We start from the raw sequence: 15689 nt of genomic DNA, 5'->3' as shown, positions 1-15689 counted from the left end.
TATTTTTTTTTGTATACCTCTAGGGCTGACTAGGCTATCTATTTACTTGGTCAGTATTAATCTTCTGGTTATCTCAATAGAAGAAAGAGAAATTCTTAATGCTTTACTCACTTTACTGGAAGTGGAAAGTGCGGTGGCTAGTTTCCCTAACTCCAAGGCCTTAGGGATTGATGGTCTCCCTATAGAGAGCTATAAAAATATAATAAAGAGATGCTTCCCGCCCTCCTTAGTACATTAAATGAGGCTTTTCATTTGGGCCGGCTTCCAGATACTATGGATCAAGCTGTAATAGTAGTCATACCCAAAAAGGATAAAAACCTGCTATATCCTGAATCTTACAGACCACTTAATATCAGGCTCCTAATATCAGGCGCTCATCCTTAAATATGCAGTTTCCGGCTCCGGGCCATTCAAATCGTGCCTTTTTGGCGTTAGACGCAAGGCCACCGATAGTGTGGAAAGCCCATACTTGTGGGCTATTCTTATCAAATTTGGGCTTGGCTCTGGTTTTTGCAAGTGGGTGCGGTTGTTATATTCCGCTCCGGTGGCATTAGTCATGGTCAATGGCCTTCAATCTCCTAGTTTTAGACTCTCCCGGGGCCTTTGGCATATCTTATATGGCCTCTCCAGATGTTACCGGTTTGATTAGAGGAGACATGGAGGAAAATATGTCATTATATGCAGATGATCTAATTTTTTTTTTGACCAACATCTGCTTATCCTTGCCGGCAGTAAAGAAATTATATTAAGGAGTTTGGCAGGTTCTCCGGGTTAGGCATAAACTGTTCCGTAAATCCCTGTTGATGCCCCTGGATCCCCTTCCAGATTCATTACCATCTACACTCCTCTCATCTTAAGGTTTATTTTTTTTTTATTTATTTATTTCAGGTACTTCTATAGCGCCATCAAATTAGGCAGCACTTTACATATACATTGTACATTCACATCAGTCCCTACCCTCAAGGAGCTTACAACCTAAGGTCCCCAACACACATTCATACATATACTAGGGCCAATTTAGACAGGAGCCAATTAACTTACCAGCATGTCTTTAGAGTGTGGGAGGAAACCTGAGTACCCAGAGGAAACCCACGCAGGCACAGAGAGAACATGCAAACTCCAGGCAGATGGTGTCTTGGTCGGGATTCGAACCAGCGACCCTTTTTGCTGCTAGGTGAAAGTGCTAACCACTACACCACTGTGCCACCCTTAGGTTTTGTCATCTATAAAATATTTGGGTATAACTATAGTAAAAAGAAAAAAATCCAAAGCGCCAAAGAGGTCTAAATGTTGATATGAATAAGTGATATCATGTAAATTGACAGCTGCAGTGAATAAAACTTTGCAATTGCAAAATAATACAAGTAAAGAAAATGGTTATACCGCGCTAAGTGCCACAAATGTTAAATATCACATTTGAAACCGATGCGACTTTGAAAAAAATCGCTAAAAAGTCCCATGCAGATAATTTGTTGCAAACATCAATAACCTTGAAGCAATAAAAGTTCCAAATCCCAAATAAAGTGCTTGTGCTCTACAAAGTGGATACGAATCCGTGCTTGGTAAGTGTTTGATACGTGCTCACAAGACGGTGCCCCTACATATATATGAACTCACCCCTCCAAATGGACCAACTATTTCTAGTTTGGTCAAACATGCATGTGGGGCAGCCCCTGTCGATTTTCTGTGGGCTGACGTGGTTTAGGATAGATATTTCCTCATATGAATGCATATGTCTGACTCCCCACAGTCATATATTGCGGATAATATACTTCCATTACTCTTTAGATTTCAAAATCAAAGTAAACCCTGGAATAAGCTCCCCTTATCGTTAATAGGTCGTATCAATCTAATTAGGATGATATGGATGCCCCAGCTTCTTTATTTTTTAAACAATGCCCCGATCTGGATACCTGTACGGATTTTTTAAATCAAGATTAACTCCATAATTAGGCAATTAATATAGCGGAACAAAACCGTCCATATTAAACTGGAGACTTTACAACATCCCAAAAATACAGGCTTTCTGGCAGTTCCTAATCCAAGTTTATAATTTTTGCATCCTAACTACAGCACTTTGCTGGATGGGAGTCTGAGCAGATACCCCTTTCTGCTTGACGATTGTTTTATTATGCATTTAAGGGTAGACTACCACTCTATGTTTTAGATGGTGCAAGAGGGGGTGTTTTGCTTGCCGATATGCCTATCTGCGCGTTAATGTGTAAAATATGGGATACAGTTAAAAAAATACTGGGTGTTTCCTATCCTACCAGATACACTCCCAGTTATATGAGAACGGTATATCTTTTGAAGACTTAAGGGGAGAGCTTTCTCTACAATCTAATTGGTTCTATCAATTCCTTTAATTAAGACATGCTTTACATGCCCAATTCTCTTCTGCTAAGATATTTTTCCCCCCTATCCTTGTTCTTGATAAGATAGTACAGGTAGGGTAAACAAAAGGTCTCACCTCTGCTAAATATCGGGTTTTGTCAGATAGGTTCCTACTGAACTTTCCCATCCGCTCTAGGGTGTCGGCTGGGAAAAAGATATCGGCTCAATTCCCGAGGTGGTCTGGGACGATATCCCCTGTTCCTCGCCCCACGTGTCTCTTTCTCCATCACACAGACTGACACAGATTTTTATCCTCCATAGAGTCTATAGAACTCCCCAATTTCTATATGCAATCGGACTGAAATCTAAGCCAGATGTGGTAATACAGGTACGCTAATACATCTTTTATGGCGGTGTCTGAAACTCCAAAGATATTGGACGAAGGTGTTTGGTACCTTAAACGGGCTATTGGATATTAACATTCAGATTGAACCACTTATATGTCTTCTGGGTTATTGCGATTCATCTATTTATACCTCCTATCTGTAACACAATAAGACGCGCGTTTTTTGTAGCTCGTAGACAGATTGCTCTTGAGTGGAACTCTCCCTATCCGCCGACTGTACCCGAGTGGATTTTAGATCTCAATAGGATTATTCTTTTTGAAAAACATATATACTCCTTAAGGAATTCAATGAGTAAGTTTGATGCTACTTGGTCAAGATGGCTTCAGTCCATGACCTAGGTACCATGTAAACCAATACTATGTACTTTGTAATATTGGATACTGTTTTTTGTCCTTTTTTTTTTATTTCTTTCATATATACTCCAAGAGCGGGGTGGGGTGGTCTGGGGTTCATTTTTTTATTTCCTTCTCTTTTTTTGGGGTTGTGTTTGGTTTAATGTGATTTTGTTTGTACAATTTATTTGTATTGTCTTAATGTTGTTTGCATATAAAAATAAAAAAGGATCTGATTCAAAAAAGAAAGTGAAAAAAAAGAAAATCCCAAATTTTGGGTTGTCCCCAGAATAGTAATAGATGGGAAATCTTTCAATAAGGATACTAGTTCTGGTGATCTAGGGGTCCCCAAGGAATTCCCTTAATTTGAAGGGATTTCCTTTCTCTTCCTGCTTGGCTATGGGACAGGAAGTGAAGGGAAATCTCCGAAAGGGGACACAGGTGTCAAAAATGAAAAAAAAAAACGTTTTGCCTATAGTTCTCCTTTAATTGTGTGTAGGGCTGATTAGATACTCTGAATGCATCTAAAAGCATGTAAACACACACAAATACCTGTTAGAGCAAGTACATCCAGGGCTTTTGCACATCGGCTGGCTGAGGCACTCAATTGCTGGTGTATTTCCTCCTCCCAGACAGCCCAGGTGTAACGTGCAACCTGTCAATTACCTGAATGGCTGTGTACTGCTGTACTCATGTATACAGCAGTACAATCGTAAACATGAGTACAGTGTCCGGGCATATACAAAATTTAGGACACGTATGTTAGTTTGAGAGCAGAGTGGTCTTATGTGACAATAGGCCCAGTTCTTTACATAACTGAATTCACTGGAATGCTTGAAACTGTTCATAGTCAACATGGAAAGGTACAATTTCTTCTTTCTTTGATTTGGTTGGTTCTGAATCTCCAAATGGTTTGTCCCTTTTCTTACTTGGCTGTCCAGAAGGAGGCAAGTGATGGTGAATATTCTAACAAAGACCATGCCTTCAGATAAAGATCTTCTTTTGGCCAGGAATTTTCTCATGAACATCTTGAGAAGTTCTATGAGGTACAGTATTGGTACCCTGTGCAGTGTCCTTGTAAAATGATTTGGTTGATCCATTGTGTGCTTGGTAGAGACCTCATAGAGCGCCTTTTTTCCCATTGTATTATTGTGTGCTTATGTTGTGATGCCTTTTCAGTGTCTATATGTATTAGAGCATACTTTTAAAAATATGATGGTGCCTTATTTAAATGTCACCTGAAAGAGAATTTAGGTCAACACTTTTAGAAAATAGTTCTTTTAAACCCAATTTGACTTTAAACTGACCACACAATAGAATTGTAATGTAATTTTAAGAAACCCCTTTCTATAGAAAAACACATTAGGAATGGTATTTTATATTGTAGAGATAGTGTGTCCAAACCTTTATGTTGAAATAATATATGTGATAAAGTACCTTTAGTTAAAGTGGTAGTAAACTTTTACTAGATTTATTTTTACCTACAGGTAAGTTTATAATAAACTTACTTGTAGGTAGAATTAATATGTCCTAAACATGCACTGTTTAGGAGATAGTCTAGTGAGCAGCAGCCGGTGATGTCACTGGTGCATGCACTCTGAAGGTACAACATACCCGTGCCATTCCTTCAGAGCTGAGTCATCGTGGATCGGCCAGTCAGACGTCTGGAGTCCCCAAACCCAGAAGGAAGACTGGGTGAAGATGGAAGCCTCTGCAGCAGTGACAGCGCGCTGCTGGAGGGCTTCTTTTTAAGGTTGGTCTTTTATCATGTGCTAGTATGCAGTGCATACTAGCACATTATGATATTGCCTTGCCGGTTAAAACTTTTTTTTTTTAATATAGACTTTACTACTGCTTTAAGTCTCTTCTTTTTTTTTTTTTTTCTTTTTTTATTCCAGGTCTATTGTTTGTCAAAAAAATAAATAAAATTTAACCCAGGGACATTCTGTGTAAGGGTGACAATCCTGCCTTTCTACACTCTGTACACAGCAGCATTTTCACCCTGACTACCACTACAAGCATTGATAAGTCCAGTACCTCCATGTGAAAAAATGCTCACAACAAGTCTGATTGCCAGCAAATCCGGAACACAGCGCATTATGCTGTATGTAGCTGCAGCTACATACAGTTTATACCGCACATCCAGCAGCCTCACATGTTCGTGAGGGACATAGTTCGCTTGGGGCAAGCTGACCCAAACGTACTATGTATATACACTATATTGTCAAAAAGTATTGGGACTCCTGCCTTTGCACGCACATGAACTTTAATGGCATTGCAGTCTTAGTCCGTAGGGTTCAGTATTGAGTTGGCCGACCCTTTGCTGCTTTAAGAGCTTCAACTCTTTTGGGAAGGCTGTCCACAAGGTTTAGGAGTGTGTCTATGGGAATGTTTTACCATTCTTCCGGAATGTTGGACGAGAAGACCTGGCTCACAGTCTCCGCTCTAATTCATCCCAAAGGTGTTCTATCGGGTTGAGGTCCTGACCCTGTGCGGGTCAGTCAAGTTCCTCCATCCCCAAATCGCTCATCCATGTCTTTATGGACCTTGCTTTGTGCACTGGTGCGCAGTCATGTTGGAACAGGAAGGGGCCATCCTCAAACTGTTCCCACAAAGTTGGGAGCATGAAATTGTCCAAAATTTCTTGGTGTGCTGACGCCTTAAGAGTTCCCTTCACTGGAACTAAGGAATCAAGCTCAAGCACCCCTGAAAAACAACCCCACACCATAATCCCCCCTCCGCCCAATGATTTGGACTAAAATGATTCTATTTTATTTAGTGATACTAAAGTCTTGTTGCTTTTTTTTTTTTTAAGTTAAAATTAACAATTACGTGGTACTTGCCTGCTCTGTGCAGTGGTTTTCCACAGAGCAGCCCAGAGCCACCTCTTCTCGGGTCCCTATTCTGTGCTTTTGGCCCCTCCCTCCTGTTGAGTGTCCCAACAGCAAGCAGCTTGCTGTGAGGCACCCGAGCCAAGCTACAGCTTTGTGTGTCCATCCAGACACGGAGCTGCTACCTGGCCCCACCGCCTTTCTCTCCTCATTGGCTAACTGACTTTGATTGACAGCAGTGGGAGCCAGTGGCGCTGGGCTGCTGTCTCAGCCAATCAGAAGGGGAGTCCTGGGCAGCCGAGACACTCCTGCAACATCGCTGGATCTAGATGGGGCTCAGGTAAGTATTAGGGGGCTGAGGGGGCTGCTGCAGACAGAAGGCTTTTTATCTAAATGAACAGAATGCGTTCGGATACAAAACCTTCTGCCTTTACAACTACTGTAAGTAGCTTAGAGTTTCCAAGGATTTACCAAGAGTCGGTTATAAAGGGGCTTTATGTCAACTTCGATGTATCTTCTAAGCTATGGTTTATGTACCCACATTACCTGTCGATCGCTATTTTCCTTCATGCCAAACAAGATAACTACAGGGCTGAAGGATAAGGCTGCATTTCCAAACAAAATATGATACGAAACTTCAAGCACAAAAAAACGTAACATACATGCCTCTTATATGGAGCATTTTTGCCGCTTTATTAAATTTGAGCACCCTTTTTTTTATTATGAGCTGTCCCCTGAAAAGAAATGGTAATTAATGTTCCATAAATAGTTTCTGACACCATAGTTGTTCTGATGTCAGCATGCCTCAGATTTGTGGATCCAATAGAAATCCACTGTTAGAATATAATAGAATAGCAGAAGAGATCCCTGCAACAGTATTGTATGTGTTAAACAGGGATCTGTCAAGTTTTTTTTTTTTCTTCAACCCGCTGGTTGAAGAAAAAAAAAATGGAACGTATATAACCTGCTTCAGTTTGTGACCTGCCAGTGTCAGAATTATTGCACAGAATAAAAATCCCCAACAGTACTTTGGTTACCTCTTACAACACTACACTGGAGTGATTATTTAGGGGCAGAGTGCTGAGAAAATGCGTATTACTACATACAGCAAACTGTGACTAGACCAAACCACTTGCATGGAGTTCAAGGGACAGCTTTTTACACATACTTCTGCTGTGTTTTATGACATGTCAATAATTTATTCAAGTCACTAAATAGGCTTTAATTTCTCATTTAATTTATTTTTCAGGAAAAATGATATTGCTTGTAGACCCCATTCCTGGCATTCAGCGAAATTTATTGAAAGCCCCATGGAAACTTTGACTGCACAACTATCAAATTCTAATTTTAATCCTTCATGGAATTCCCAATACCACTCCAGGTAATATCTTCTCAATGTATCAGTCTAAATGGTTGTTAGCTTAAACCTAATAGATTTGTTTGTTTTAGCATCTTCTTTAAAGCCTAAGTTTAGCTAAATCTGCAAACAGAACAATCGGCACAAAACCCAAGTTAATCTTCCTTGTGTTGATTCTTTTTGGTTTAGAAGAAATCGTCATCTTTTCTAAATGATATCTGCAGTATTTGCCAAGCAAGACAAATTAACTGAGACCATTAGCCTGCCGTTTAAAGCCCTCAGCCTTATTGTTTTGTGTCCACGTTCTAGAGAATGCAGGGGCGTAACTACCACCATAGCGACCCATGCGGGCGCTATGGGGCCCGCAGCCGAGTGGGGCCCAGTGAGGATAAGAGCACCGCCGGCACAGTCTCCCAGCCAGGGGAAGAGAGAGATAAGGAAGAGGCGAGCTGTCCGTATCAGCAGAGAGCTGAATTGCCCGATGTAAGAGCTTTCATTAGAACTTCCAGTGTTCCCGGGGCTCACGTCACATAGCTCCACCTTTTGGCCCGGTGCCTTTGATAGACAGAACGCCGATCCAATGCGGGACATGTGACGTCATCAAAGGCGTCGGGCCAAGAGGTGGGGCTATGTGACGATGAGCCCCGGGAAGACGGGAAATTCAAATGAAAGCTATTACAGCGGGCAATCCCGCTCTCTGCTGATCTGGGTGACTTGCCTCTTCCTCTGCATAGGTGGGGCTTTATGGGGCACAGGCAGACCCGGCTGTATTGGGCACAGGTCACGCTGTATTGGGCACAGGTCACGCTGTATGTGGCACAGGTCATGCTGTATGTGGCACAGGTCACGTTGTATGTGGCACAGGTCACGCTGCATTGACACTAGGGCAGCTGTGGCGGGGGCTGTTTGCAGGGGGGCCCCATACAACATTTTGCTATGGGGCCCTGCTATTTCTAGTTACGCCCCTGAGAGAATGTTTTTCACCAAGTCTCTAAGGTGCTTTATAGGCATGCCTTTTAATAGTAAACACCTCTATAGGGAATCCCTTGATACACTTATCAATGAAGTCACTGGATCACTGGTCCCACCCCACAAGAAAAAGCCCAAGTCATCCACTTCTACCTCTACTAAGAGACTTTCCACTTCCCCCCAGACACCAACCTCAAAACCAAGGCTTAGCACTTTTCTTTGTCACAAGCCTTGGATACCTAAGTCAACCAAGTCTACCCAGAAGCCCTCCTGACAGTAAAAAGGCACCCCGCTACTCCGAGTCGGGGACATCTATTGGCGTTTGTGATAATCTAGATTTGTGACATTCCTAACCTCTGTGTCCATTCTGTCTTTTGAAAGGGGTACAAAAAGAGAATTTATATCTCTGCCCCCTCCTCGCTTCCTATCCTCCAATATGCCAGCAGTGGTTCAAAAGCAAACAGATTTTACTGGCCACCTTGTGCCACCTTCTGGCCAGAAATGGTTGTATCAGTTCCTTCAACAGGAAGGTTCCAAGGTTTTTATTCAAAACTATTCACAGTTCTAAAACCCAATAAAGGCAATCCCCTACATTGGACTTACAATTTCTAAACAAATTTATTTGAGTACCAAAATTCTGTATGAAATCAGCAAAATCTGTCATTGCTTGTCTCAAACAAAGGGGAATTTTTTGGCATCAATTATCGCTACAATTCAGGCTCTCCTCTGCACCCCGAGTGTTGACAGAAATTCTTACTCTTCTTCTTGGTCTTATGCGGACCCAGGACGTTTATGTTGCATGGTTTTTAGATGACCTTCTGCTGAAGGACTCTTCAGCAGGCCTGAAGGCCATGAACTTCTCTGCCAACATTCAAAGGATGATTCCATTCCTTCAAACCTTCAACTGGTTTCCAAAATCTGCCCTCCAGTCCTCATATTGTCTTGACACAACCCAAGCCAGAATTTTCCTTTCTTTAGAAAATATTGCCTCTTTAGGGTCCCACATGTGGACCCTCAGATCCAAATGGAACCTCTAAGTTCACTTCTACATGAGGGTTCTAGGCATAATGGTAGCATCCTTTGAAGCAGTTTCTTTTGACAAGTTTTACCCATGGTCTTCACACTCTGGACTGTCCTATGCATCTGTCCAGCCAGACAAATTTCTCCTTGGCATGGCGATATTGCAACCTGGGGAGTCAAAAAGTCATTTCTTACTATGCCCTAAAAGGTGGGGCCTTATTGGCTGTCCTGGACAGATCCCCAGGAGCCAAGACTCCCTATCAGCAATCTGGAACTGAGAGTCATCTGATAATCTTCAACACTGAAACTCCCTTCTGCAAGGTCACCCAGTCAGGTTGCAGTTGCACAATGCCATAGTCATGGCCTAAATAAACCATCATGGGGCCCCAGAATTTGGTTTGTACCAAAAGAAATACATTTGAGTCTCTCTTTGGTTGAAACTCACATTCCAGCTCTTGCTGACATCCACATTTTTGGTGTGGACGATTGGCAGGCTGACTTTCTAAATTGCCAATGCCTAAAACCAGAGTGTCTTTTGCACCCTGAGATCTTCCAGACTTTGTCAAACATGGAAGAAACCAGATGTGGACATCCTGGCTTCCAAATACAAACTAAACAGATATGTAGCCAGGGCAAGGTATCCTCTAGCCTTTGCAGTAGATGCTTAGTGATTCCCTGCACTCCTTTTAGCCTAGGTTCACACTGATGCGATGCGGGAACCAGCGCAATTACAGAGCTGGTTCCCACATCGCATCTCTCCCGCAGGCAGTTAACACTGCCTTCTGCGAACCGCTGCGGGTGTCAATACATTGTTAATGACAACCCCCAGATCGGTTCACAGATCGCAGTGCGAACTGTGAACTCGCACAGGAATCGGATCGCATGGGTGGTAACACCCATGCGGTCCGATTCTAGTGCAGGGAAAAACTAGTCCCTGCACTTTTTTCTGTGTGAATCCAATGCGAGTTCAGCCATACAACTGTATGGCTAAACTCACATCTCACAGATCTCGCATGTGATTGGCACCGCAGGTGCCGGTGCGAATCACATGCAATGTCTGTGATCGCACTGGTGTGAACCTGGGCTTTGGATGATATATGCCTTCCTTCTGATAAAGATTCTCTCTCAACTGCTGCCCAAGATAGAGGTGGAAAGGGTTCTGGGGTTCTTCATTGCATTAATTTGGCCCAGAATGATGAGGTTCACAGAAATGCTCATATTCTTGGCGGATGAATCTTGGCCTTCTTATTCCCTGCTTCTCAGTCACTGTGTGGCTTTTGAAGACCACATCCTGAAGAATAGGGGTATCTTTGACTTGGATATCTTCACATTTCTCAGAGTGAAAATCTACCTCCCTCAAGAACTACCCCATATGGAAGACTTACTTAAGGACACACGACTGAGTCCTAGGGGGGGTACTTTGTAATTCATATTTTTACTTTTCTTCAATCTTTTGTTGACCAGCATATGTCCCTCTGTACAATTTGAGGGGCGGGTTTTGAAATCCGTATGACTAAGGGTGTTGCTCATGCAAATCTCCCATTTCAACCCCCTGTGTCACCTTGGGATCTCAACTTGGTGCTCTTTATACTTCAGAAATAAGATATATCTGTGCACAAATCCCAGTAGCTTGTACATGTGTATAATCTATCAGGTGCTAAAGGGGTGTGACCACATGTTAACATTAGAAATTTTACACACTGCTATATACCATTTTTTGCAAACTGTTCAATAAAAAAAGGCATTTTTAGTTCACACATATTGCAATACAGGTTTACTCTGGCCAACTGCATCGAAGTAATCCATCCATAAAGTAACAGAAACTGATTTTTTTTTTCCCCACATTTTTGGTCTTTTTGTTTTTGTTTTTTGAATAGTAAAACAACAAAAAGAAAGCTCGCTCTATCTGTCTAAATATATATAATCTAAAATTCATTTAGGTACCGTGTTGCATGACAGAGTAATTGTCATTCAAAGTATCACACTGCTGAAAACTGAAAATTGCCTGGTAATGAAAAAGTATTACAGATTGGTTCTCAAGGGGTTTAAATATGTTTATTCGAGTAGAAGTGCCTAACTCTTTTATGTGGTCTGACAATCTGGATAGTATAGAGCTCTGAACTTATTTTTTAACACATTGTAAGCAACAACATTGTACTATAACCCTGATAAGTCTAGAAATTAACTTTCATTGGCTTAGAGTGGACTTACAGTAAATTCTGTATTTTTTATAGTGAAGTGAAAAAGTCACATGTGGATTGACTCATGTAATTTTGTGTTTTCTTTAGATATTACCATACAGCAAATTCTAAGAATCTATATACTGTTTGTTTAGTTTGTATTAAAATTGATGTCATATAATTTTTCTATACTTCTAAAACCTAATATGTTCATGTTTATAGTTCTTCATCGCATGACTTGTCAAGCTCTTGGGACCAAGCCAACTTGCAGAGGAGTTCTGGGCATTTCAGCTCAGTGGGAAGTATGGACAGTATTGACCAAACCTACCAATCTGGAAGATTGTCTTCTTCCAAATCTAATAACAGCATAGACTACTTGGGTAACCAGAATAAGAGGGATTCGGCATATGGTTCTTTTTCTACAAGTTTCATCACTCCTGAACACAGTTTATCCAAGAACAATTCTGTTTCCAGTGAAAATATCTTATATCAAATTAATGAATGGGACAATGGCAGACCAACACACAGCAAAGCTGGACAGGTTTTACAGGATCCTAGAAGAGCAGATGATAGGCAAGGATACCAATCTCCATCCATATCCTATGAAAGCAACAAACCACAACGAACAGATGACACTGCTGAGTCAAGACATTCTGGACGCTCAAACTTTGGGCCTGTATGGCATGTTCCTGATAAAAGAAAAACAGCTTCTTCACCCCCTCCCCCACCTCCTCCACTTCGCAGTGACAGTTATGCTGTTACAAAAAACCATGAGAAACCTGCACCTACGCATTCCGAGTTAACAAGCACACAGCACTTTAATGTTGCAAATAGGTCTCATCCAAGACCTGACTGGAATTCAGAGATTCCAGATTATCCACAAAGACTTTTAAGAGCCCCTGATAGAAGAATAAGTAATTCTTCCTATCAGTCTGAAATCCATTTGGATCAAATAGCATCTTATAAAGAAAAATACCAAAATAGTGTACCACATTCCAGTAGGTTACAGTCTTCTCAGTCTACAAATGATGTTAGATTTGCTCAGCCCTCTTATAATTACCATCACCAACGTCAATACAGCGATGAAAGCACTTTCTTTCAAAATACAAGAGTGTCACAATCACAACCACAGCAAGTGGCCTTTTCTTCTGGAAGTTATGAGGTGGCTTCAGGCCAACCACATGTTTACAGTGCGCATCACACTAGAGCTCCCAGTTCTTCTGAGTGCAGCACTGGGGAAAGGGTAAGAGGGGATAGTAATGCACCAAGCCGAATTACCAGTGCAAGTTCAAAACAGCCACCTCAGGTAACCATTTTACATCATCAGTATACAGAGGAGTATGGCAAATCCGAAGTCTCTTCTGATACATGGTCCACACAGCAGGATGTTGGGGACCTAAAGACTGGTTACTCTCTACCTCAGCACAACAGTCATCTTACATTAGAAAACTGTGATATCTATAGTTCAAAAGTGATAGAGAAAAAAGATATTTACTCAAGTAGTAATGAAAGGATGAAGCCTAGAAAAAATAGTGACTATCACGAAGGACACTATAGCAATCATAATACATCACAACAAGACCTTACCACCAAGCAAGTGTCACCAAGTAAATTTAGGTCACATCATGAAGATTATTGCTGGAATGACCAAGAGGACAGCAAGATCACACCTCAGATTACACCAATGCTGCATTCTTTAACTCAGGAAGGAAGAAATCGATCAGTTAGCTCTCCAGACACCAATGAAAAATACGCAGCCAACGACCCAGTTAAACAATCCCGACGAAGTGATCGTTTTGCAACCACTTTGAGAAATGAAATACAACAAAGAAGAGCTCGCCTTCAAAAAAGTAAAAGTACAGCAACTTTAACAGAAGCTAACGAGGGGGACAGTTTAGAAAACTGGAGTCCAGATTCTCCAGAGAGTGTGACACCTTCCTCAGATGGCACCTTTTCAAACACATACAAGAACCATTTAAAGGAGGCCCAGGCAAGAGTTCTTAGAGCTACTTCCTTCAAACGCCGAGATCTAGAGCCTGTGATTTTGGATTCTTCGCTCTCTCCAGAGCAAAGAAACCAGGGATATAGCATTCCAAAACATGCTTTTTATACTGAGGTCTCTCCCTTCTCTGGTGAGCAAGTTCAGCCTAAGCAAAATCCACCAGTGAGCAGTTCTCAAAATGTAACTCGTATTGGTGCCAGAAAAAGGTTTACAGCACAGCAAAAGCTTAAGTCTTATTCAGAGCCTGAAAAGATGAATGAAGTTGGAATTTATGAGGATAGTAAAAAAAGTGATTCTAGTACATCCCGAGAAGCTGTTGGCTCTTTTGCAGACAGATGGAAATTTTTTGAAGAGACTAGCAAGTCTGCACAGTCCAGACCTACTCCAAAACCAACTCCCCCTATTGTCACAGAAGAAAACCATGAAACATACTATGCTAAGGATTATGAGAATGTACCAAGAGAATCTTGGCTTGAGAAGAGGTCTCGTGCTGCTTCTTTGGGAGCTGAAAAAATAATTGATAGTAATAGGAACCCTAAAGATCACCATCATGGGGTTAGTTGTACAAGGCTTGATACTGCACAACAGCCTCACAGGTTAGAAACCTTTGCAGAATATCAGGCATCATGGAAAGAACAGAAAAAGCCTTTAGAAAGAAAAAATTCAGGTCGATGTCATTCTGCTGACAATATTCTTGATGCTGGTCTTGACCAAAATGAAAGATCTCAATATATCCATGAGAGATCCAGATCATCTCCTACAACAGATTTCTATGCACAGGTAAGCTTTATACATTGAATTGTCTTTTATTTACCTGTTTACACACTACATGTCATAATCTTAGCATGTCTTGGTGTACAGATAGGTCTTCGGTATAATTTTACAGTAACCAATTCAAAAGATGACCTATTTGATATTTGGAGGAGTCTGACAACTTTTTTGCCCTGGTAATTTTTAAGACAAAATATTTGATTATCAGCAAAATCACTTCTATTTATTGGACTAAAGATATGAGCATCTCTGTTAATTATCTAAAACCCAAAAAGTTTAAAATATAAAGAGGGAGATAAAACTCTCTCTAAAGATATGGGATTTTGAATGGGATATAATGTGTCTGTTGACAGTGAGCCAATCCAGCGATGATTAATATAAAAGTATAAATTTTATTTAGACATGATTTAAAATATACATTACAAAGTTTTGCAATCAAACGGTAAGATGACCATGCAATAGCTCGTGTTCAGAGAATATATATGATAGCCAGCCAACATGTTTCGCATATACTTTGCTTCGTCAGGGCATTGGGGACATCATTGATTTTCTCTAAATTGCATACAAAATATAAGTAGTTATAATTTATCAATACATTTCGGCCATAGATAAATAAATACAGACCATAAAAGAAAATACATGATAAGAAGCATAGTTGTGCTCACCTAGTTTATTGCAAATCGGAAAGACAAAAAAGTACTACTTTTTTTTGTCTTTCCGATTTGCAATAGACTAGGTGAGCACAACTGTGCTTCTTATCATGTAATTTCTTTTATGGTCTGTATTTATCTATGGCTGAAATGTATTGATAAATTATAATAACTACTTATATTTTGTATGCAATTTAGAGAAAATCAATGATGTCCCCAATGCCCTGACAAAGCAAAGTATATGCGAAACATGTTGGCTGACTATCATATATATTCTCTGAACACGAGCTATTGCATGGTCATTTTAACGTTTGATTGCAAAACTTTGTAATGTATATTTTAAATCATGTCTAAATAAAATATATACTTTTATATTAATCATCGCTGGATTGGCTCACTGTCAACAAACACATTATCTCCCATTCAAAATCCCATATCTTTAGAGAGAGTTTTATCTGCCTCTTTATATTTTGGTCTGTTATTTAGGGATTGGGAGTTCTGTCTCTGTTTCTCCCTGTAAACAAGTCCAACCATTTACTTTTTTGATCGCTAAAACCCAAAAAGTATGTTTTTACATATGGTATGATTTTGATACGCTGAATAGGCAAAGGTCTATGGACACCAGACCAACATACCTACAATGGGAAAAATAATCATTTGATCTCCTGCAGATTTTGTAAGTTTGCCCACTTACAAAAAAATGAAAGGTCTATAATTTTTATCATATGTGTAATTTAAATGATAGAGACAGAATATCAACAAAAATTCAGAAAAAAACACATGACATGATACAAATAATATAAATTGAGATGCAGTTCAGTGAGTAAAATAAGTAT

At 40.5% G+C, this 15689-nt stretch overlaps 1 protein-coding gene across 1 annotated transcript in view; it reads left to right on the top strand.

Annotated features, from left to right (window-relative positions):
• The window catches only part of SHROOM2 (shroom family member 2), a 347883-nt gene that overhangs the window by 169390 nt on the left and 162804 nt on the right, over positions 1-15689 (top strand). Inside the window, exons 3-4 of the mRNA XM_073616356.1 lie at positions 7154-7285; positions 11653-14212. Coding sequence (XP_073472457.1) covers positions 7154-7285; positions 11653-14212 — 2692 coding nt within the window. The remainder of the gene's footprint in view (positions 1-7153; positions 7286-11652; positions 14213-15689) is intronic.

Source organism: Aquarana catesbeiana, linkage group LG02 (assembly GCF_042186555.1).
Source record: "Aquarana catesbeiana isolate 2022-GZ linkage group LG02, ASM4218655v1, whole genome shotgun sequence".
NCBI classification, from domain to species: Eukaryota; Metazoa; Chordata; class Amphibia; order Anura; family Ranidae; genus Aquarana; species Aquarana catesbeiana.
This window is presented reverse-complemented; position numbering and strand designations above follow the sequence as displayed.